This window comes from Lasioglossum baleicum, chromosome 2, assembly GCF_051020765.1.
Source record: "Lasioglossum baleicum chromosome 2, iyLasBale1, whole genome shotgun sequence".
NCBI classification, from domain to species: Eukaryota; Metazoa; Arthropoda; class Insecta; order Hymenoptera; family Halictidae; genus Lasioglossum; species Lasioglossum baleicum.
Window position 1 is genome coordinate 18265507 of NC_134930.1, and position 26032 is coordinate 18291538.

The window sequence follows — 26032 nt, forward strand, 5'->3', positions numbered from 1 at the left end:
CGTTAGGCCTCCCCTGGGTGGTTACTCGTGAAATGCAGTTCTCTTATACCGACCACTTGTTTTCCCGAATATCAATTCCACCGTGAAATATGAATATCAGACGCCGATGGAACATCGACGCGCCGATATGCCGGCTAGACGTCTCTATACGTCTTTTCAGGGCCGCCGAGTGGATTAAACGGTCTGCGCTCGGAACCAGGGGGTTATGGAGATAGAGGGTGCAGAGACAGAGTGGGATGAGGCTATTTTGTTCTTGATCTATTGGTGTTAATCTTCTATTCTAAAAAGTAGTAAGCTTTAATCTGAAACATCGGAATGAAATAATAAGGCAAGAAGTTAATGGGCATTTACAACGCAGAACTAAAAATTAGCTAATCACCCTCGGTGCTGTAATCATAAGCGATTACGAGCTCATCAAAATCCTTTTGCATCGGTGTCGTAATTCTCGCGATATTAGAAACATTTGCATAATGTTAATAGCCAGTCGAACGCCGCGCAACTATTAACTTAATGAAACAGCTCGCGCCGAATCTAGCGTTTCCCGTATCTGTTCCCCGACAATTCTAATTCTCTCGTTCTCTCTCTTTTTCTCGCTGGACGACGAAAAAAGAAGAACACACCGTTTACAGAAACCGTGGAGCAACGCTCGTAGTAAAAATAGCTTCATCCATTTATTAAATTATCCCTGGGAATCCCGGCGGCTTGAAGCGTGCGCGAAATTCGCCAACATATTTGCGAAAAGTCCGTGGTGCAGGGTGGGCGGGAACGCGCGCGCACACTATCTCCGGGAAAAAATTCGCAGTCTACCCGAATTGTATTTTTTTGCCGCATTTTCGCGGATCGATACGCCAAACGTTGCCCGCGCGCGTGTTTTTTCCCCCTCGACCACGGTGAAAACGCTCGAACGCGACCGAACGACAAATCACGATCACCGAGCCACTTTGATCCCGGCTATGGCGGAGGATGGATATATCAGCCGAGCAAATAAACACGGGTCCACGGCCACTTCGTACTTTAGATGATTGGAATAAACTTTCCACCGGATCCTATGCCATTCTAGTTCAAGATTAGCTCTGAGCTCCGGCCCGAAATTGCCAGACCCCTGTTATTCGCAGACTAATCGTAACAATGATATTATACCTGTGTGGCAAGCAGTTACTTTATCAAAAAACAGCTGATTTAATAATGCAATTTATTTAATACATCGCTTCACGATTAAACGGAGCATTGTATGCTGGACTAGCAGAAATTACCAGTTCCTCCAGTTTCCTGTTTATAGAATCAAATTTTTCCTTTCTTTACATTTTTATAGGACCTCTTGTGAAAATGAGAATTTTTAAAATGATTCGTAAATTGATCATATATCAGCATAATCGTGCAACACAATAAGAAGAACGTATGAACCACAATCGACATTATTCCGATTAATATATTTAATAGTATAAAAATACAGTGTTCCAATCACAAAAGTAAAAAAGCGACGAAAAACATACACGAAAGTTGGTTGTCAGTTTAATACACTCGAAGAGAATACAACTAATAATTGATTGCCAGTTTTTGTTACACTCGAGCAAGGTCAAGTATCATAATTGAAGTATAATTGTAGTCCTCCAGAGTTGCAGAGTGTAGTCCTTCAGTCGCAAAGGACTATCCACACAGGTTAAACCCGAAGGGTACTTTTCGAAACAATACAATTTTAGTCCGACAGAGCTCGAAATTGCAACAATTTTGATTGCCTCAGTTATTTAGTGTTATGAGTTGATTACCCGAGCGAATTCCAGCAACCGCATCCCCTCATTTTATTTTAAACGAAGATATTTTAGTCCATTATCCAGGCACGGTATATTTCGATATCGAAGCTTAATGTATCGGTTGATCTTTTGATACAATACTTGCGGTGTGATCCCGGATAATTTGGAACTAAATATGGGGTAGCTCTGATCAGTTGCGGTTGAATCTCTGGAGCAAGTTTTACTGCATTCTGTGCGCGGAGTAATTAAAAAAGAAAACGATTTTATGTTAATGAAAATTGTATATTTTTAAAGACGATTTCAGACGATACAAATATACTTGAAACTATCATATAAAACTTATTTTTTCAACGTTTTAGAAGCAGAGAAGAGCAAGGCATGGAAATATCGATCGAGAGAGGAAATTAATTTAATATTCAGCACTATTATCAAAGTGTAGGCGATAAAATTTGAAGATTATAGTTAGCCAGGCTGCTTTAAGTTGACCTTAGAAAACTTCTAACACCGGGTTTAATCGGTAAACGAAACAAGGTAAGTTCGAGACACGTACCGGTGCTGTTGCGCCCCGACGCGACGCGACGCCGACGTCGTCGGCCCGTTAACGATGGAAGTAGCGTCGCACGGCGTGCGTGCGCGTCCCTAATAAATAGTAATTAGCGAACCAGTAATTAATATAGAAGAGACTGCATTCTCTTCCTGCTTTTAATTCTATTCGATCATAGTTTTAATCATTTTGATTTTTAGAAATGCTCCAAATATTTCGTCAATTTTACTTAACACAAATTCCTTTCAATTCCTCTACAAGAACATAAATCCATGAACTTCCACCGTAAACTCGTCAGAGTAATTAACAAATTTCAGTTACCGTAAAAATAACTTTGACAAGATTCCACTTTCCCGATACTCTCCCTTATTTCCACCAAAACCCAAAGTCTCCCGAAGACAGGATTTCAAGAACTTCGCATAACTCCTTAAGAGGCGCAAAATTCCACGTTGAAAAATCTTCCTGCGCGAAATTCACCGAACAAAAATACAGAGATAGAAATCCTGTAATCAGAAAACGGAAATACCCGAGACAGATAAAAATTCCCGAAACTTGTTTCACCGGTGAGTAATTACAAGATTTCGGTAACCGTAAAATCAACTCGATGCTCTCCGCTATTTCTTAGCAGGCATCTCCACCCTTTACGAAACTTCCGGAGCCTCTCTCAAGGCTCCCGTAAACTTCCAAGTATTTTAAATCCATCAAGACCGCTAAGTCGCCGCCGTGAATTTTTAAAAAAAAATTCCGCGTGGCATCCGATTCCGTAACTTCCTCGGCAACAACATTGCTGAAAGTCTCGAGGCCCAGGCTAGCTAGAGAAGGGGGAGGACCGGGGGGATGGTGGGTTGAACGTCCACGTAGCTGGCAGCTACGTCGCCGGGATTATATTAATCAAATTTCTGTCCACTTTGTTGCCGGCGGCTAGGCATTAGGAGGGAACTTCCGTCCGGGGCTAGAAGAAGGCAAACATTCGTCGGCTTTCCACCCTGCCTGGGTAAACAACTCGGCTCTGCTGCCGGATCGAATTCATCCTTGCCGGGACACCGAGGCACTCACGCACAGAGAGATTCCCCATCTCCCTCTCTCGTTCTCTCTCTATTTCTCTTTCTATACCGGCTCCTCTCATCTTCTTCCTATTTCTCTTTTTCCCCAGGCTTCTCTTTCCATCTTCCTGTTCCTCTTCCTCTGCATGATTCGCTTCTCCTCTTCCTATTCCTCTTTCCCCACAGGGTTCTCTATTTCTCCTTTTCTCCAGGGTTTCATCTTCGCCTTGCTGTTTCCCTTCATCTCCAGGCTCCTCTACTCCCCTCGTCTTCTCTTCCTGTTTCTCCATTTCTCTATCTGCTGCTCTTTTCCTCTTACTTTTTCCCAATCTCTCTATATGCTTCTCTTTTCCTCTTCCTATTTTCCTCTCGCCACTTCTCTTCCTCTGCAAGCTTCTCTTTCGCCCTTCCTGTTTCTATTTCTCTTCAGGCCTCTCTTCTCCTTCGTTTCCCTCTCTCTGTCTCTTCTTTCTCTTTTCATCTCGCCGTTTCTCTCAACGGGATGTCGGAACTCGAAACGATTAAGGGTGCCCTTTGAAACGCGGAGTGCCGACTGCGGGGGTGGGAAGCTCGCGGAAGACCGGCTAAAATAATGTAGTGCGGGGATGGTGTGCTACTCGCGGAAGCTAATAACTGCGCTTGCTGGATCTGATGATATTTATGCTCGCTGGGAAGGCAAAAGGATCTTGGGGGCTCGCGAGACGTGCTCGTGTATATTGTATTAAACGATTCTGAGCAGACCCCCTTGTTCGATTGCCGTCAAGGATAATCGGATAGCAATCTAATTCATTCGACTCGCCCGCAATCGGAAATTGAAGAAGTGGCGACCGCCATCTCTCTGATAAATGTATTCTCACTTACTGTTTCGAACAGTCACTTACATCTTATTATATTATATCAAATTCTATGATTCAATGAAGGTTTACTTTAACATGATTACATTAGATGTTTCCCCTAGCATAATACTCGAGCCTGTGCTTAAATTACGATACAAACTTTGATCAAGATCGCAGTAACACAGATTGAAATATGTAGACAATATACGGCCACACAATAAACATAGCTATACTACCTTAGAAACTTGCTTTCTAACGAGTTCCTGACTGCGTCTAACATAAATGAATGTAATCCAACTGCTATCCAGGCGAACGAGCTCCTGTTATTTTAATGCTAACCGAAATATCTGTGCTAATAACGGAGCTCCGGTTACGTTACAGAAACAACACCTGTACAGAAACTGCTGTATTAACAATAATTCCCGAGAAACGGTTTTGATTATTATCTAACAAACAAGTTTTTAAGCAACGATTGTCGCTGGATGTTCGCATTTAACCGGTCGCATCGCAGATTTACCCGCATCGATATGAATAACGTACAGTCACTTAACGACGCCTTGTAACTTCAACGTTAAGTTCAAGTGGTTCTAAAGTTTATCAAGATGCCGCCTCTTCGTCTCTCTCTCTCTTTGGCGTCCCCTCAGACGCCCAACTTCTCCTCAAGGTCCTCCAGCCAGTAATTACGAACTTAGACCGAGCCCGGCTTCTTTTTCTTCGCAATAGTTCGAATTAACAGTTTGCGTAAATCCCTATCCTGTTCTTCCGCGGAGATTATTCCCCGCGTAATTCCGTACAGATCATAACTCTCTTATTGCCAGCCTCCGTTACGGGATATACTTTCATCCCTTCTCATACTTTCCAGTTCGTGATACCTTGGTTCTCCCTGTAACTTGCGAGTGATCGCGAAAATACGACGAAAAAGAAGCACCAACTGCGAATTATAAGCATCTGAAATATGCGCGCTGAATACATACAGTAAAAACCTCGATCGAAGAAAATTGAAACCGTACGATCTACGAGAAACGAATATCCCCTCCACTGATGTCTGAAGTTTCTGTTATATAAAATTTAAAAAGACGCAATAGTGGAGAAGAAAAAGAGGGTCAAAATGGCCGCAGCAAAAACTCGGTAATTCCGTGTAGCGCGTTGCTGTTTCCGGAATAAATCCTGGCGAAGGTGCGAGGGGGTTCGGACCATCGCCCGGCGACGTTCCCCACGGTGCAACAATAATTATTTCTAATTTCCAGTTATGCAAAAATACGTAAAGCTTAAGTACCCCAGATAATAATATCCGTTTCTCCGTAGGGGCTCTCGGGGGTGCGGTGAATTTCGTTCCGCGGAACGCGAGTATAGGCCACGGAGTAATTTGCTCTACGAGCAACCCCCGCAACACACAGGGCCGGCGAATACCGAGGGCCCTGATTTTCTTGGTTGGCCGGCGCGAATTACTCCCGCGATCCAAGTTCCCGAGACGATACCGCGATACTTATCGTAACCGAGCGGCGACGACGATCAATAACACGGAAAACCGCCGGGGGTTGTTGGCGACAGTCACCGTGCACTTGTTTCGACGTTTGAGGAACATCGATCGGCGAGTTTCGAGCGCTGCTGCGGCGCTGCAACGTTACTCCATAGTTGTTTTAGGACTGTCGTAAGATCCATCGTCTTGTCATGAACTATGAGAGTCTTTACACCTCCCGGTTTTGGTCGTTCGAATGACGAACGAGTTTATCCGATGTTAATTTTGTTCGTTTCACCATTGATCTTTGAAGTCCAGTGAAAACGATCTTCGTTCGCAGAAATATGCATCCTTTGTAAATTCAGCTCAATAATCAATTTATTAAGTTGTTCTGTGGTCTGCTAAGGGATTCCCGCTACTCGTTGAATTAATCGAGGAACTGAAGAAGCAAGCTGATCAATTCTACGACATCTTAACGCTTCAGAATGTTAACCCAAAGATTGTGTTGTATTACACAAATGTGCGTTCATCTCGTTGGAAAATGCATCCACGATAACAGAGTGTTATACATTGGTTAGAAGTTAACGCGAGCAAGAACTACGGGTGGTCAATGACGATGCGCTTTTGCTTTCGATTTTCATCCCCTATCTCGCGATACGTTCAGCTGTGTCATTTCGTTATTATTAATTAGCCAAGTGGAATAACGATGCCTTGGACTTTGGTCCTGTCGGGTTTACAGTCCCTGGATTGTGTGGATTTTATATCCATTTTATAGTTATATGTTATTACGGCATTTCTTAAATATTAATCCTGATGAATACACCGGAACTTAGTATCGAAAGGTTGAAAGCGAAGCTCATAAAAGCAGCATGGCCAGGGAGAGTCGCGTTCAAAAAGCGCATCGCGGTGATTCTCTGAAATCGCGGGCGTTTCGGCTGTCAGAGTTAAATATGAGCGGGTCGCACGGGTTGTTGCGTTGATCGCGCAATAAAGGCCGTTTAAACGGGTCCGGTAAAAATGGGCTGTATCGCGAGCGCGCGGACGATTTTGCGCCGTCAGAAAGCGGCCGTTGGCATCGGGTGGCGCGCGAAAAGGATTTCGACGTTGTTATTTTCGCTGTTGTCGGGACGCGGCCGTAAAAAACAGTGGAAATTACCCCATGCGTATAATTTGATATACACCGGCCGAACCTGATTACGGGTCGGAAACGCGACAGTGAGAGGGTGAGAGAGAAATAGGGAGGGAGGTTTGTGTGTGGGGGTGGTTCGCGAATGGGGTGGCTGCGCGGACAAGTGGCAAGCATCGGTTCCGAGGGCCGGCTACCGATGGGGGTTGCTTTATTGTCCACGCAAGAATTGTCACTAGTATATACACCGACACACACGCACATCCTCCCACACAGTGACCATGCACCCTTTTGGCCCCGGTCTGTTAGTTACCGAGCCTCGTATTGCAACGGTATTATCGCGAAAAACACGACGCGTCCCGCGATTTTTCGACCGTCGCCATTACGGCGCGTCAGGGCTGTTGACGCTTTATCGACGAACTTAACGCGACTGGATAATGGCCAGTTTTCAATTCGCGTGCCGCCTCGCGATTAACGATTACGATCGCCCTGCGCGGGATTACCGCGGGAGGAGTTGATTGAAATTCGCGCCAGTCTCCGAGCCTATTGCGTTGCTGCTTTATGGGGATTTGAAAATCGGAGATTCCTCAGCGAGGGAGACCTGTTTTATCGGGTTGTTCTAAATGTCACAATGAACACAGCATAATATTTAGAAACTCAATTATTAAATAAAGGAAATAATAAAGGAGGTACTCTTAATAAATATGTAAAATATTTCTGTTTCGAGGGCGGTTCGAACCCATCACTACCTCGACCGTCAAAAGTGCGTGGATCGTTGCATCGCGACAATGGCTGCGAAAGCACTGCTTCTTTTCTTAATTAGCGGACACGAGGAACCGCTGCAAAGGCAAAGAAGCCATTGATTTGTCACGGTGAAACGATCGGCCGAATTCAATGAAGCTTCGCGGTCCGTTAAAGCGACACGGTTTATCGAGAATACATTACTATAAATTCGCGTGTAAACATAGCGAACCATGCGAGCCGCGGGCAGCGACGGTACAGAGCAAGCGGAACGGGTGCCCGTAAAATTCGGGTGATCCTAGGAAAATACAGAGCCAGCGAATCGTTTCGTGTTGCTTCGCAGAGCGACCGGAAGTAATCGCGTTGAATAAAACACCGCGGCCCTGTACAGTTAGAAAAAAGAGGATCCACCGAGCTCTGTAATATGTTCCCCGAGCATCGGTGTCGATCGTGATCTTCTGAAACGTTTTTTCCAATGTTATGTTTACAATACTGTTCGTGGTAATTATACCTATTTCTGCAAAGCATCATTCTGATAGGTCGTAGGCCATCTTTAAAAATTAATTACAGAAAATTTAAATGACATAGAGGTAAAAATTATTTTGCACTGTAATTTGTAATTTTAGTAGTACAATTTTTAAAAAGTGGGGATATTTAATAAAAATGAATGAGGAAATAAATAGAAATCGTATTACGTGGAATTTTATATTCTACCAGTTTTTGAAAATGTTTAGAATCCATAAATACATAAAGATTCGCAGTCTTCTTAAAGATCAGACAAGATTCGGTATTGTAGAGAGGAAATTTTATATATTCAAATTTCGAATATTTTCGTGGCTATTGCGCATCGCCGTCTCGCAAGGTTAAAATCGAAGTCGTACAATGGTGGTCCTTCGCCAACGGCCGATAGTGAACGGGAAATTCGTGATTGCCGGAGCTATGGTCCAGGACAGGCATCAAACTCGGACTCTATCAGTGTTTGCATCGGTTCGTCGTGGTTCGGTATCCGGCAAAATCCGTTGTAACACGGTTGAACACTCGAAAATATCGTCTCCAGGCAGCGGGTATGATTAATGACCGCCGATAACCGCGCTTGTTAATACCGCGTCCCTATTATAGTAGAAGTGTTTATAGCATCGGCAAACGTGAATCGAACGCGGCAGTATGTAAATCGCGCGTATAACACAGAATACACGTTCGGCTGACAGAGAGCTCATGCTCGTCCCGCGAGCGCTCGGAACACTCGTGCTCGCGAGCGCTGTTACGAGCGGGTACAAACGATGTTTAGTCGCCGGGCAATATACTAATGGTATGTACATAGAAATATAGAGAAACGAATACACACCGAGTATATTTACAATGAATTAACCGGGGCGTTAATGCAAAATCCCCGGTCTACTCGCCATTAGTTTAAACAGATTTCCAACGCTCGCGCGGGCTCTCTCTCTCTATCGCATCTACATAACCCGAGGGGGTCGAGTATGCGGCAAAATTAAACACTCGCCGTTGGAAAACTGGACCGCATTATCTAGCGCTGTCCTGCCCGGCACTCTCCAATGGATTTTCCACCGGATACCCGGTCCGCTCGAAGCGTGCTGAACTGATAGAGCTTCTAATAGATTGGATGATGAAGAGGATCGCCGGGTTTCGCAGCTGGATAGTCATTAAGCTTATAGTAATTTGATATCTTCGGTAAAATTCGAATTTACCGATTAATGTTGGACGATGTGGTCCTCCACACGAGGAATGAACATCAGCAAATCATTTCAAAAAATTGGAAGATCCATCATATTCTATAACATTTTCCATTTTCTTTCTTCGGTGGAGTTTCTATCGAGAAAAAGATTTCTTGAAATTTAAATATCCTTGACCCATTTTCCAGCGCATCATCTGGCACTCAAAGACGTACCGTCTCACGGATACCGAATTAAACAGTAATCAGGTTTTAATCAATTCTTCCGTTCTCTGTGCAGCTTCCCAGCGCCACTGGGAGATTCAGCGACTTCCTCTCGCAGGAAGCCCGGCCAAGATTTTATCTTTCTCGAAGTTTCATAACTGGCGGGCCGCATTGGTAATGTATCTTCGGGGATTCAATAAAGCGAGGAGGGCTGCGGAAATAATGAGGGACGCTGGCGACGCGTGGACTTCGTCAGCCATTCGCTAATTAATTCCGATTAATCGCCTCGAAGTCCAATCCGATGCGTCAGCGATCGTCACGGGCGGATACGTCGGAAGGGCTGTTGTTCATCGAGATGCGTGCTAAATCTTTCGCGAATGGCCGCGGTGTCGTTTCCGCTCGGTGATTCGGAATTTCGTTCGCGCAAAAACTGCAAACCCTTAAAAACGTTCACCACAAAATTTTATGCGTTCAACCCGCGCATAATATGGTGCTTTTTAATCATTTTAAGCAGAATTATCTTTTCGATTTGATTAAAATGTTGTGCTTCAGTGTATTTTTGGAACCAATTAGCTTTCGAAGCCTGCTCGCAATACAAGCCTTATATTTCAATTTGCACATTTCGCTGTTTTATTGAGGATATAATTACCCAGCAACAATTTAGCTGATTTATGCTACTCTTTTACAATGGAAAGATTGTATTTCACTATACTTGCACGAGCTGTCGTAAATAAACATGGATATATGTTAATAAACGTATTCGGTGATTTCCAACGAAGCGCCGCTATTATTCCAGTAATTATAAAATAACACATTTGAGACCAGTCCATTTAACAGGTCCGGAAAATTTAGTGCTAAATAAATTCAAGTTTGCAACATGTTTATGAATATTGGCTGGCCGGCCAATGCATTAATCAAGCGTTTTCCCTGCAGCATTTTAATCTTGTTTATAAAAGCTGTTCTCTGTACCACAATATAATGTACGGCTGCATGTATACATTTATTCAGTGGTTTTCCATAAATGCATCCTTACAACCGCAGTATAATTGTAAAGTGCAAGATTTATAACCTTCTATTTTGACGAATTGGGTATTTTTACATGTTAATTTAAGTCGGGTGCACGTTTTATGGAATACTTTTTGGTACGATGGTCACGTAACTATGGATCTTGGAAAATAGTGACTTACCAGAATATTTCTCCGGCTGCATCTGTTCTGTTGGCACGGCATAGTTCCCTGTGGCGTTCGGTGGGCAGCCATTACGATTTTGCTGTGTGCGCAGTGTGTGAGTTGCGTGAAGAGATGGGCCACGCGGTGGCACTTCCGGTGGCGCTGGTTCCGGAGGAGAGTCTCTGCCGGCGTCTGCAAAAAGTATATGAATTTAGTATCTTTCTACACACAGAGTAATCAAATTGTTTTTATTCCTGTGCACTGCTCCGGTAACTGGTGCATTCATATTCTCAGAAGAAGGCTGAACAAAAACAGAAACATTTAACTGGAAAAACAATTCCCGGTAAAACGATTCCGTACCTGATGTTCCAACCTTAATGACGCGATAATGATGCTGAAACGTTTTTATCGAAATTCTTCTTTTCTACCAGTCAATTGAATCTTACCCGAACAGTGCACAACGTTCGAGTATAAATCCTCTAAACGTGCATCTAAAAAACAGTGCACATCCTCCCAACTGAAACACAGCCACAATAAACACTGTTCACCGGTTGGATCACACGAGCAACCAATTTTAAAAGTTCGAGGCGAGAAAGAAACACGGTATTTCACGAAGGCTGGACGCGAATTGCCCTACGTCAGCGTGAGTAACGTTTTCGCGGGGTATAACAGGCGCGATACCGCGACGCGGACGCGTGACAAATAACGTTTATTTCACGGCCGAATGATTTATGTATCGGAACAATTATATTAAAGTCCGTTCCCTCTGATTCACGTCCCCTTATTCGCGGCCGCGTCCGCGTAATGCCAATTACCGCCCACTGGAAATGTGAGCAATTAAGCGGCATCAATAACTGACCATCTCCTAATTACGTTTCATGCGATGCGGGCGCGGGGAGGATCTATTTTGCCATTGATTCACCTTAGAGCAAAAAAAAATTCCTTTGAATCACCGACAATGTCGTCATCAACCATCATTTCATCTAGAATTCTTGAGATGAACTTGTATATATATGTATTCATGTATTTATATACAGGGTGGTCCACCTAAATGTAGCCACCTAAATATCTCCTTTATTTTTGATGTCATCACAAATACTTTTAAAGTTCACTTAAAAGTCATGTTATTAATATCTCTGAATGCGTTTTAATGTTAACTAGAATATGCAAGGGAAAAAATACATATACATTTACAAGAAAAAAATATCGATGACCTTGAAAACTCATTGACCTTGAATGCCATCACAAATAAAGGAAACATTTAGGTGGACCACCCTGTATAATTGATTCATCTGACATAAATCATAAAGACGAGCAAGTCATAAGTTGGTGATTTTTCAGGTAATAAAAAAATATTAAAATAAACGAGGAAATCGGAGGGAGAAATAGTAGATTGGGGAAAGGCAGGGAGGCCTTATGCTCGCTGTACGAACCGCATTATTATAATGCCGATCTCATTATCCAAAAGTGCACATCAAAAGCGGCGCGATATAGCTGCGCCACGCAAAATGCTAATGCCAGTGTGTTTCTCGCGTGCGTAGTTGCGTGCGTGTGCTTGTATGGTGTTTGAGTTTGGTGTCGTAGATCGAGCCGTGATTCCCTCTCTGCGATGATAAATTCTTGATTAATTTTTCCACCTGATCCTTTGTGGCCTCTCGAAAATAAATTGCTTGATTATTATGCCTGCGTGTTTTAAACATTTTTTACTTTGATCGCTGTGTGTGCACGATTATCTGCGTTGCTACATTGCGTAATTCAGCTTTGATTGCTCTGGGAAATGTATTCGTGAAGATTCGAGGTATGTCTGCGTGTGTGGCGAGTAGAATACATTATAAGAGTGTCGGGCAATTTTTATTTTAAATAGTGTGATTTTAATTGCAAAGAAGAACTAAAGTTTTTATTTAAACGAAAGTAATTTAAATAATTCCAAAAGTGATCTATTTATTATTTCTTATTTGCAAATAGAAGATTATTTATTACTTGGATCGAGGTGCGGAAATCAAATAAATAAATTTTTTGGTCTTCTCTTATTTCTTGTATTTTGTATATGCAACGAACACGTGCGCGTTGTAAATAACAATTAACTTTATTATTTTAAATAATTCATTTAGACTTGCTCAAATAATACATAATTATTTTTGTTCATTATTTGAATATCCAAATAACAAATAACTTGTTATTTAAATTTTGATTTAAATAAATTTATTTATTGCCCAATACAGCATTATGAATCGTATGAGAAAAATATCTTTCGCTTCTCAATAATTTCTCTGTTTAAAGTAAACATTTATTTTCTCAGTCATTTTATCGTATCGCGAGAAACAATGGAGACATTTCGCTTTGAATGTTAAGTGACCCGTAAATTCTTAGCAATTGGAAGTTGCCATAAACTGCCGAATGAACAGCGTGTCCTCAACGGCTGGATCAGTTCACGGTTATTGTCCGCACTCCTTTGACAAACAGTAACCGTTTTAAGTTAATAGATTTTAATCCAGATGGCCGAAGACCGAAATTCCATTATCTAGCATCGGAGTAGCCGCAACCAAGTTACACGGCTTCGCGAAAGCGTAATAAACCACCGTATCGCAGTTAACCTTGATTTACAATAATGTGCTCTGTAACATTAACAACCCCTAATGGTTACACATTGCCCCAATTATATATATATGTTTAACAGACTATCGATTCGGGCCCGCGCATCATCGTCGCATATTACAGCACCCGGTCTCTGTTCTGTTCACGAAGCTCGCGTGTTCTTGCGCGTAAGATACATGGATTACGTTAATAAACTACAAATTGCGTCAGGCAAGTGCGAATTACTAATCTAATTACTTCACATCGAACACCATCTTCCGCGACGCTTGCTCACGAGCTTATTGTAATTACTCAGCAACAATAACCAACCATCTTGTCCTCGCATATTCACGTCAATTGAAACGCTCTAAAATATGAAATGAATAAATAATATTAACATTTAGTTGTTAACGAAGAAGGAAATTGTCTACAAATTTATTGTCACACTTTAATCGCAAATTCTATAATAATAAAATGTATGTACACAACTGTGATCAATGTATTGGCATAAAAATTAACAAATTTCGGTAAACAGCCTATTAAATTGTGCAGACTTTTGTTCTTTTATACCAACGAACTTGAGCGACAAAAGTGAATTCATTATTGTTCGTACTTGAACCATAACACATTTAAATTATTGTCAAAGTACGAAGCCTGTTCAGCTCTAGAGGTCGAAAAGAAACTTTTGCACCGAGATCTGCAGTTTAATTATCACGGATACGCGATTTAAGGCCACGTTCTTTGATCCGCGGTGCAAAGTGTTTTCCGGCGACGCAAAATTGCGAGGAACCCGTGCGTTTCACATACCGTTTGCGTTTTACTCCGTCAGATTTTGATACTTCAAAGTGTCCAACACTTTTCCCGGCGAATCCGACTAAACGATCGCGTTCAGAGTGTTTGTTTTCCCTTTGGTGGTTGCGTAGGTAGATGTAGAACTGCTTTTCACAGGCCTCGGCTATTTGTGTTGCTCGGAGCATGCCTGGCAGCCCTTTCTTTTGTGCCCTTTATATTTAGGTAACTTTAATTATTCGCCGGGAAGAGTTCCTTACAAGTTTGAATAACTTTATAAGCAACTTGGCTGCGAAATGCCCGCAACACAGAGCCCTAAGGGCCGGAACGTCGCGTCGTCGTCGCACGGAAATGAACATTTTTTTCAGAATTGCCGTTCCCGCTTTAACGCTGCTGGTGTAACGCGTTTTTAAAGGAGACCACGCGATACTCGTTGGCCAAAAATTCGCCTTCGCTGTTCATTCGGATGGTTACTTCTCTTGGAAGAACACTCTACTGTTTGATACCTTGAAATATTTAATCGAATATTAAAATCGCGCTGGAACCATTGACAAAACCGAATGTTTCGTCGAAACATTAAATTTAATCTTTTGTGGGCTAATTTGAGACTGCAAATAAATTATTGGTCGCAAGTAGCATCAATTTTTGTTGCATGTAACATTCTTTCATTTATTTAACTCGAATTCGAATATCATTTGTTATAGAGAACCGGCTTCTAATGGAACAGAGAAGCACCAATTTTTGTTACATGTAACATTCTTTCATTTATTTAACTGGTTTATTCGAATATCATTTGTTACAGCATACATTCTGCTGAGCCGGCTGCTAATGGAACAGAGAAGCACCAATTTTTGTTACATATAACATTCTTTCATTTATTTAACTGGTTTATTCGAATATCATTTGTTACAGCATAAATTCTGCTGAGCCGGCTTCCAATGGAACAGAGAAGCACCTAACTCTTACCAGTCCAAAATTGAAGCAACACAGTTCACAGATGTAATAATCGAACTTTGTGCTGCAACGTCTACAATCTGCGTCCGAGTTGCAGTGAGCGAGTCGGTTGTTCGTGCGGACAATGCAACGTGTGTTGCCAGTGTGCATGTGTGTGTAACATAACGCGTGCTAACAGTCGACCGAATCGTGACAAACACATCGTGTCCCGCTAAGTATACGGCTGCCGAAAACACACAACAGCTACGTAGAGAGCGAGCATAGACAGACGGTCTACGATTTACATACCTGTGAAGTAAATAGGCCTGGGCAGACCTGTGCGTCGTGGGATGTGCAAAGAGAGAAAAGTGCATTAGTGCAAGGGGTGGGGGGGGGGTAGGGGTGGGGTCGGTTAGTATGTGTGCGAAAATTGGAACGTGCTATTACGTTATGCCAGCATTCGTGACGGGGTGCCGAGCAAGAAGTGTGTGCAGGTGGAGCAAACAAAACCAGACGAACATGTGAACGGCTCGGCGGCGGCGGCGGCTACTACGATGAAAGGGAAGAGAAAGAGTGACGAATGACAGAGAGAAAAAAAGAAGATGAACCAGGCGGATGAGAAAGAGAATGAGAGCGAGATAATATAAATGATGTTGAATGACACGGCGTGCGCTGTCACGTTAAACGATAACGACGATGTAACGAGAGCGTGGCCCAGATCACGAAGAATCGGCCGCCCGGTAATTAGACCGTTCAAACTCGCTCGCCGCGTTGACGGCTCGAAAACTTTGCTCATTAACGCCCAGGCTCGTTTCGTTTTTCATTAAAATTCGCCCGCCGCGATAATTGAGACCGAGACGCAACACGTTCGAGTCTGAAACGTCGCGACGAGCGCCGATCGCCGGACAGTGGGCTTTTCTTAGTCGATACCACCTTAAATGTAGCGTCTAGGAGCGAAGGTAGTATTTCCAGAAGTTACAAAAAATTTTTGGGACTTACCAATGTAGGATTTACACGAAACCTATTGATAGAATTCTCCATAATTGTAATATGACAAATTTCGCTTCCAAAAATTATGAAATAATCGCTGGTAGTAAACGTGTTGAAGTATTAAATTTCGTATAGCATTGCTGCCATTCTTCGAATAACTCAGCACACGTCCACTGTATACAACGCGGATTTCCGCGAAAACAGTCACCGCAACGTAAACCGGATCTTGTCAACAAAATTCCCAGCGCGATTATGATTACGTCTGCATTAGAGACGGGGATAACATTGAAAATTACACGAGAGCATGGCAGAGAGAGAGAGAGAGAGAGAAAGGGAGAGAGAGAGGAGCAGCATTGCGGGCCGTGGAACGCAGGCTCCGATATTTTCCGTAATAAGCGGTAATAATTGCTTAATTAAACCGGACGGTGAAACGCGCAATGCGTTCCTGTCAGCGACAGCCGCGTACGTCCCCTATCTTGGACAACTTTACCGTCGAAATGTACATTCGTTGCAGTTATTGAACAATCTGCCGGCATTGTTCCACTGTTGGGAACACCTGTAACGCTCAATTACTGAGTCGATATCGCCCTCGTCGGCCGAGGAACGAGAAAAACGTCTCCCCGCGAGTCCGCGATGAGTTATTCTCACGCTCCGCTTCTCCCCCCCCCCAACCCCCCGCCCGCTCCGGTTTATTGCGAATGACGTCCGTTTCGTTTCCTTCGACGCGGACGCGGACGTGCTTACTGCGAATTAACGTCCGGGTAAATTATTCATCCGACGGAATCCGTCGTTCGACAATTTATGGAAACGCTCGACGGAAGTGTGCAACCCCTATCCCGTATGCGATACATGCTTTATCCGTTCCATCAATGAATCGCACTTGTAAAGCACCGTTCAGTATGCCATTGATCTATTCTTTCTTTTCTTTCGTCATAGTTCCATGTGCATTTTGTTTGAACTATTTTAGTGACCGAATACAGTTAATGTAAAACATGTACAAGGTGCATACAAATCTTGTACCTACAGAAATAGCTTTAAATATTCAAATGAAAGTACCATTAATATCCATCAATATCTACATGCATTATTCTTGCATTTCGTAATTCCGTAAATATCACGATTACATGGTGATGTCATAAATTGTCTAATCAAAACTTACTAGCTTCTTCATATTCAATCTGCATGTTTTATTGGCATAATTATTTATAAAGAATTGCAAAATGAGTAATGCACCAAAGAATTTAAATTCATCTCGCAGTACAATGTTTTAGTTTAGCGCGATCGTGTTCAATAGAAAGAGGAAAATTGAAAATGGCCGACATGAACTCGCAGCACGGAAATATTAACGCAAACGCGGCAGCGCCGTGGATGGTAATTACTTGTCCGTCAATCTTTTATTTAGTTTCCTGCGTATATTTGATGCTCGCTGAAGCATCCTCGGATGTATGATGAAAGCAGAACAGTAGGCGACGTCGCCCGCATGCGAATCCGATCGATTGTCCGACCAACGTCAGCCTACGCGACATCATTGACTGGGGATCAAATTATATCACGACTTGTGATTGATTATCGTTTATAACGAATCAAATCGAAATCAATTTTCTTCCGTACCCGGTGAACCTGACTACGATACAATTATCGCGGAATATTCATTTAAACGCGCCAGTGTGGACACAGCGAGGTATGCGTTTTTAAACTCTTCTAGTACCAGATGGGTGGAAGTGATTTATGGTTCCTCGTTTCAGGATCATTGATAATCATGGAGGATCCTTTCGAAATTGTTAAATTAATTGAATCATTCGCTGATTTTTAAAAAGAAAAAGGAAGAAATTGAAAAGAAGAAAAATCCAGTCACCATTGTCAATCCTCGTAAGAAGGAAAGGGTGGTAAACAAGACAACAGACCTTGACGGATCCCCAAGTCGCAGCGAGCATCTCTGAATTCTTAATGCGGGCAATAAAATTGGTGTCACTGTAGCTAATGCGTCAAACTAATCCCATCTGTTGCGAGTCGTTTCACCAGCAGCTGGGAGAATGCAAATTGGCACTGTCAAGGTGTAACGGGTTCCCTTCAGACTTGACAATCGAGTTGAAAACGAATTCTCTCGTCGATGTGGGGTGGTTCTGCGCCCGCGAGGAGGGTTCGTAGTGTCCGGACCGATTTCGCGTTATTTATTTACACGCTTAATCAGATGCGAGGCCCGATAGAGACGCTGACAAAGTGGAAGTTTAGTCAATCGACGTCGACCAATCGCGGGCCATAGTCAAGAGAGAGAGAGAGAGACGGGTGGGGGAAAGCGCCATAACAGACAAAAGGGTTGAACCAGGTTATCCCTCATCCGTGGTCGCCGCTGGATGGAGTTAGTCAGACACAGTGCAAGGGTGTGCAAGGTGGCCGACAGTGACTTGATGCGGTTAGCGATTCGCGCTGGTAATTCGATTTGATGGTCTAATGCCTCCGTCACGTCCGACGGTACATATTCATGTAAATACGAATTATTTCCTGGGATACAAACCGGCGCCGTTGTGGTCGCCACGTTCGTTGTCCACTCGAGCACCGCTTGAGATTGATTCCTTTCGAGCCGACTCGCCACCGGAAATTCAATCATGGATATTCAGAGCGCGTTCTGACGTCTACGATTTTCACGAAGCGACGCGACGCCGGAATAGATTCTTCCTCCGTCTATCTGCATTTTCTATCTCTTCGGATTCTACTGTATCTGATATTTCGCGACCGCGGATTTTTATACATTTATATGGCGCATCGAAATGTTCGCAAAATAGATAACCACGTTTAATAGAATTTGTATAGAATACAGAAGGCAAGGGAGAAGGAGATAGGATCTAGGGAACAGAAATGATGGAAGGGGATCCAGGGATACAGGATTCCGAATCATAAAGTAACGCTTCCTCACCACGGATTAAATTAACCAGAGTTCGAAAGAGACTGTCAGGTGAACCGTACGCCGAAAATCCTCGGGTTACTCGAGCTTTCACTCACTAAAGAGACACAGAAATCCAATATATCTTACGACCCGACAAGATCGTGGAAAAGACGTCCCATTTGCCGAGTCTATCGATCAAGCCCGATATTAGGTAACCCGAGGCTCGTAGATTTCGAAACGAAGCGGAAGAAGTGCAACGGTAACGATAATGGGGGAACAGCGACTATTGGCGTAGTTCTCGAGTGGCGCTTCAAATTATTCCTATTTCGAGAAGGCTGGCTGCGCTCCAGAGCGTCGGCTATCTTTTTCCTGCGATACAATCAAGAATTATCGAAAAAACCACACGGCGTTTTCTTCTGTCCAGCGCCGTATCGTATCTCTCTCTCCCTCTCTCCCTCTCGTTCCTTTTTGCACAGGTTTCGTTCCGCGTAATTTATATCGCGGCTGTGTTTCACATTAAACCGGCGCTTTGGGGACGATCCGTCCTCCCCCGAAGATACCGCCGTTGCCTCCCGCATTATTTGCAATTTAAATAATCCGACAGATCGGTGATTAATCGTCCGGTTCGACAACATTTTTCCCGGCCGGGTAAGCTAATATCGAAGCCGGGCACGGCTTCGGGATTTACATTCGCGGACACCGTGCACCTAAATTTTCTAGGGCAATCGCGGTAATCGATATCATATTTGTTGGCTCGCGGGCTCGCTTCGGGAAATTAAATTCGGCCGGATCGTTGTGTGCGCACCGGGACGAGAGAGCACGTGTTCCTTGATTCACTGCCTTAATTGTCTTCCGTCTTTTTAGTCCATTGGCAACCGGAGCGATAATAGGCCAACCCCCCTCCCCCCCCCTACACTGAACGAATCGAACTGAAATTGAGACGAATGGAGGTATTTAAAGTTACAGTGAATTCTGGCAAACGCTCGCTCCCCGAGAATCGAAATCTGCGATAGATAATCGGTCCGCAACTCTGTTACTTCTTGGCGTTTCCATTTCGCGATATGTTCGCCATGCGAGTCTCTCAATTGGTTGTCAAATGTTGTCGTGTTGTTTTCGACATTTTAAAATGATTGAAGAAGATACTATACTTTTATAATATGGTAATATGTAACTATCGATCAAGTGCAAAATATAAAAATATTCAACAAACTTAAAACTGCTGATGAATTATTTTAATATGCTTCCATTATTCAGAAAAGAAATGAACGTCTACATCACGTCTGTGTCTTGCCGTTTAAGTGGCCCCTACAGGATTAATAATATTGTCAATATTCGCGCATGAATATGCTTCAACGTAAACGCATCAATATTCTCACCAATACTCATTCTAGCTAAAAATATTCATGCTGCATGGTCGGGGCTGTTTCAGTGGTGTTCTTGTTGTGAATTTCAAAATGTTTTCCAGTTCGGATTTGGGTTTTTTAGCATTGACTCTTTCATTGTGCGAACAAAAAAATCAAAGAGAAACAGGAATAGACTCACTATTTCTATATTTGACTGCAGTGCTGTGTCATTATTGATATAAACTGCAATGCGGTGCTATCGATATAATTCGATGACTATAGAGAACGACGTACGTTCTCAAATAGTCTCACAAGCAACTGATATTGAAGGGAATGTTGACAATAAATCCCCTTGACGTTCAAACGGTTCTTCAATATTGACAGAAAATATAATTTTCTATCAATACCCGTCAATATTGATACGACGCTTCAATACGCTCCTAGACGATCAACATGTCCATTAATATGGTCCTTCGGCAATATTGAAGCTAGTGTTGACAATATTGTTGATCGTCTAGGGGCCCCTTGATGCAGACAATTTTTATTCTGCACAAAAATCCGCAGTCAAGTGATTACTAATGTCTGTTGGAGAAACAACGAGAGGAAATGAAACGGTGGAGGCAGAGTCGAGCATTTCAGCCGTTAAGAATGAGCCCAACGGACGGAGGACCCGGAAGATGATTTTTGCGAGCGGCCCCGGAAGGTGGAATCCATTCGCGAACCGTGAAATGAGAAATCGTAAAATCAATTGAACGTTTCGAGGCGGACGGGACGCGCACGCGAAGGACGATCGTAAAGCTGCTCGTTCCGCCGCGGGAAAATGTGTTTAGCTCGACGCGCGTCTCGTTGACCCAGTTTTTTCCACGTGCACCTGTTCTTTGGCGGGTAATAGTCTTTTTGCTTCGTTCGGCTAGGAAACTTCTTCTTCCGGATAGAAGTTTCGAGCTCGAGAACTTTTTGAATCGATATGAAAACTGCGCGCTTCAAGTGGATGCAAGTGGAAATTTGTTTCAATTACAACGTTACACGAGCGACCCGTCTTTCGCGGATTTCCTCGTCCGGAGATCTTCATGCGTTCATAGTGCAATTTTGAGAATATGCGTATGCCAAGGAAGATTGATGGTATTTTTATCACGTTTTTACCAGAACGAATTTTTTAATCGATTAAAGAGACATTTTTATTACTGCGATTGAAGTGCGTCGTAAATTAAGAACTTTGTTTTGCAAACAATCAGAAGAATTTTGAAGAAGAATTAGTCAAGAGTTTCTTGAAGAGTTCACCAGCAGACTGGCATAATTATCTTGAGCTCGGTCGTTTTGCAACGAGATGAAAATGCTAATGAAACGAACTAGAGTTTCTAGAGGATTAACAATTGTTAATAAAGAATCATGTTTCAAATGGAGAAAGTTGGGTATCAATCGAGTGTCTTGACAATGAAGAGTAAAATACTCGAAAGATTAATCATTTCGGCTTGCGAATGACTTGTACAGTGCCATAACGAAGATTACAGTGCGGAACATCTTCCTAACGAGTACAAGTGCTCGTTACCCGGAATACTAAGTGTGTATGTTGACAAGTCGCAGCACAATTGTGCCAAGTCCCCAGAGCGGCGAACAATTGAATAACGCGGTTTTCGGCTGGCCTATATTAAACTACTACCATCTAATGTAATATCAATCGTCTTTCCAGCGTTGGCGAGGGCTGGGTTAACGTGGGCGAGCTCTGACCGTTGGGAACCATTTGCTAATAGATGCCACGAGATGCCTCCATTAGACCGCAGGGACATTCCGGCTGGCAATATACCGTCGAAGATTCAGACTCGAATTACGAGCTGCGAGATGACGCTAGTTACACGTCAAAGTATCCTTCCTGTGCCCGACGACAATGGGTACAACCCTGAAGACGAACATAAACACACCGAACATGTTTTGCGCAACTGCTGGTCGTATTTCCCAAAAGAAAACTCCAACGACCTTGAACGACCTTGAACGACCTTGAACGACTTTCACCCTTGTCAGAGCCACATCAGTCCCCACAACTACGAATTCTCCGAAGTCAGGATTGGCCCAATCCACGTGATCACTGGCTCGTCGTCGATACATCATCTCCAGGAACCAGCAACGCAGCGATCCGCTTTAACGAGGCCCGTGGCTTCGCGAATCTGCTCGTAGCCTTGCAGCCGTGTACAGCGACTGGTAGCTATGTGGCCGCTTCATGTATTCGTGGAACACCTACACACAGGTCGGCATTAAATCCGCGTCGCTAATTTCCACGGAATCTACGCGTAATGCGATCACACTCGGGCAGGCAGAGGCGATGGAAGCTGCTCGTTTCTCTCGACAGCGCCAAGCAAATTCCCGAACGCAGCGATCCGTGGATACTAACCTCGATCATTGCCCTGGCCCTTCCTCAGCCGCCACCTCCTCAGCCCTTTAGCCGAGCTGTTCCTTGTCCAGCATCGTTCACGTTCCGCGATATCGGCGGACGCGCGACTAATTGGTGGTCGACGATACCCTGCGCCCGTCGGCCAAACGAGATACGACGAAATTTCGTTTAAAAGTTTCGCAGAGCCGGGCTGCGAACTCCGTGCACAAGCCGCAAAGCTACTTTCTCATCCCCGTGGTAACGCTAAAACTGCGTTACGCGGCCCGCCGAGGACCCGGCGACCAGCCCGGGCCTAAATACCCCCGACATTCCAAAACAATACAGCCTCGGCTAACTTCCACCGCTGACCTACGTTCTAACTAGCCAGGCTACCAACTTCTAACTCGGTTACCGGCCCCGCCTCTCTCCACCCCCCCCTCTCTTTCTCTCGCTTCTCTGTTCTGTAGTTTGTTTGCCTTGTCCTTTTCGCCTTCGTCTACTCGCAGCCACCGGGATCACCGTGTGCACACTTTCGGCCTCTTTGTCCGTTTAGTCGCTCCGTTTCATGGAAACTGGACGGCGTTCGAGGGTGTGAAGGTGGCAACTACCTCCCCTGAACAAGTGTCCAATTGTTACGAAAGGAGTTGTAGTTTTCATTTCTTAATCATAGGATTATAGTCCTCTATGTTCGTTTCATGAAACTGGATGATGTTCAAGGTTGTGAAGGTGACAACAACGTCCACTATAAGTATTCAATTGTTACAAAAAGGAGTATTATCTTTTATTTCTTAATCATAGGAATATGGTTCCTTATGTCCGTTTCATGGAAACTGGATGACGTTGTTCTTCGATTTGGAGATTTCGGACCACGTCGTCGTCATCGTTCACAGCATCCACGCAAGCTGGGAGACGCGCCCGCTCGGAATCAACGACAATGAACTTAACTCTCAAAACCGAGAGTCCCTTGGTTATTTAATGAGCCGACGCATAAGGTAGTTTGTCGATTACGACGCTGTTAGCCCGGCTGGGAAGCCAGCGCCCGCTGCAACGTCTGAAACGTTTGCCTTTGCTTAAGATCCTTCGCCCTCGGCCGTTCCTCGAAGCGTCGCAATTACGACGCCGGAACGTGCGCAACCACGTTGAGATCGGCTCGACGAGGAAATTCGGGTTTAATTGTCCCGCGTTCAGAAGCTACGGCAACGTCTTCGGGGACGATTGCTTCCGATACGGGAGTGCCAAAGCTTCTTTTCCCTTTGTTTGTCGATGATTTCTTCGCGATTGAACGGAGCCCGGAAAACCACATCCTGTATCTGGTAATTGTTTACTCTAGGGGACACAGTAAGGTCACCAGAGTTGGGCAAAATGTAATTTCAATTACAATTACAATTACTTACCAATTACTGTAGTTTGAAATTGCAGAAATAAAATTACAATTACATGTAATTAATTATTTATTAAATATTTATTTGTAGCTAATTATTTGATATTTCACAAAAACGATTACCATTACTTTTCAAAATGACCTTCATTTCGAAGTTGGAGTCGGAAATATAACATGCTTTTTGTTTGTTCTTTTTAGACATTTCCATTGAGTAGATATCTAATTACTTTTTTTTAGTGCCATTTTGGCGTTAAGTAATTGCAATTACCAATTACAATTACTTGAAATTGCAGAAATAAAATTACAATTACATGTAATTGGTAATTGCAATTACTTTGGCTCAACCAGTAATTGTAATTGCGGACCACAACTACAATTACAGTAATTGTGAAAGGAGTAATTGCAATTAATTGAGTCTAACAATTACTTCAATGTAATTGTTCTTTTAAACCATTAATTTTCACGTTTTGAACCATTTAACCGTTTTCTTATTGTAATTATAGTCCACTTTTGCACATGTAATTGAAGATGTAATTAAATACTCATGTAATTAATTACTGCCCAACTCTGAAGGTCACCATGGCTCTGATGTAGGCAGAGGACACGATCCTGAGTAACTCTCTGTTACAATTGCTCCTTATGTAAAATGAAAATTATCTACATCGGTTGCAAGAAATTGGACTCAACTAGAAATTCTTTTCTTTCCTACATAAATATTAAAGTATAAAATATAAGATCCACAGAGAGAGTCTACTGTTAATGTACTACTACCTTTCCTTACAGAAACGTCGAACAACTGTAGGGGGTACCAAAACCGTGCAGGCCTGCAGGCCAATTTAAAAAGTGGTTGAATAAAATTCCCTGGACAACAATGGTCGAACGGAATCGAAGATCCAGCTTGCTCTGCCTTGTATCGGTAAGGGAGTAACTATTAATATTAAGCTTTTAACGAGGAACACGTTTACACGAAACCTGATTTAGCTCCGGCCAGGGGCTCGATACCAGCCGGTAATCCTGTTAGTCTGGTAATCGTATTTGAGGCACGGATCGTTAACTTATCGCTCCGCGGGAAATTTTACGTTGTGATTTCCGGGGACCGGGGTGCCATGCTGGTGCCGTAGCCGTTGCGCTCACGGCGATCGATGAATTTATCCGGGGGGTGTTCCTCCCCCCCCCCCTGGCCGGTGTGCATCGAAATACGTGTCCGTTCCGACGTGGCTCTCGTTGTTTTATCGGATAATTACATAGGAAAATCGCGGAAAATTCGATACGCCCGTCGGGATGCGGATGCGAAGCGAGAACACGGTACTGCCTGCTGCAACGCGCTAGTCTCTGTTTTCTCTGTTAGTTCTCCGTGCGTGTGTGTACGTGTACGTGTGGATGAATGCGTGCATGCGATGCGAAAAGGAAACAAAAACTCGATGAACCGTGACTGTCGGGCGAAACACACAGGTGAAAAGTGCTGCGCCGAGAAAAATGACAGGGGAACATCGGGGACAGACAGACAGACACGTCGGCTTACCGTTGGTGAGATGCATGCGGGAGTGCTCGTCGGGGAAGACGGTCTCTGAACGGTCGCTCGCCGTCGAGCTGCTGCTCAGGGCGCTTGCGTGACCTCGACGAGTTCTTCGCCCCAAGGTCCCACCGCCGGTGCTAGTCTTTTTCGACGGAGCCGCGTACACCGTCTCCCCTGCAACCCATCAGAATTTTTCAGATGCCTCCTCGGAACGACCGCCGCCGAAAATCCACCCCCTGCGCGCCTTTAACCGGCGTGCGCGCGTAAACCGAGGCAGGCGAACTTTTTGGGAATTTATCGTAGCGTGTGGAATAGACCCGATCCTTTGGAGATTTTACGGACGTTTTAGTATACCATTGAAATAACTATGATATTGTTTTTAGGCAGAAAGAGCTATGAGCTCCGCAATATCGTAGCGACATGATGTGTTGTGTTGATGCTGGTTTCTTCCATCCAATATTCCAACTGTGTGTCGGATCATTTGACAACATTTCCGAAGACATCAAAGAATTACTAATTGCAGGTTCAGTCGGGGTTTCAATGTTTTCGAGCCGAGGAAGCAATTTAAAATAAGTGATGCCACTGTAGAGTAGTCGGCACCATAAGGGCCAGAAGGAAACATTAGCCGGTCGGGTTGGAAAAATTGGTGAATTTCTGAACTTTGACGCAGAGGATTCACAGTCCTTCGTTA

At 43.7% G+C, this 26032-nt stretch overlaps 1 protein-coding gene across 11 annotated transcripts in view; it reads right to left on the bottom strand.

The window, feature by feature from the left end:
* Ten-a (Teneurin-a transmembrane protein) overlaps positions 1 to 26032 on the bottom strand; it is a 782863-nt gene that overhangs the window by 417497 nt on the left and 339334 nt on the right. For 8 of the 11 annotated variants that reach the window (XM_076447158.1, XM_076447167.1, XM_076447166.1 and 5 more), the window contains 3 exons: positions 25348 to 25515; positions 15172 to 15198; positions 10585 to 10758 (listed from right to left, as the gene is read on the bottom strand). In XM_076447158.1, coding sequence (XP_076303273.1) covers positions 10585 to 10758; positions 15172 to 15198; positions 25348 to 25515 — 369 coding nt within the window. The remainder of the gene's footprint in view (positions 1 to 10584; positions 10759 to 15171; positions 15199 to 25347; positions 25516 to 26032) is intronic. The other 3 variants (XM_076447168.1, XM_076447161.1, XM_076447169.1) reach the window with 2 other exon arrangements.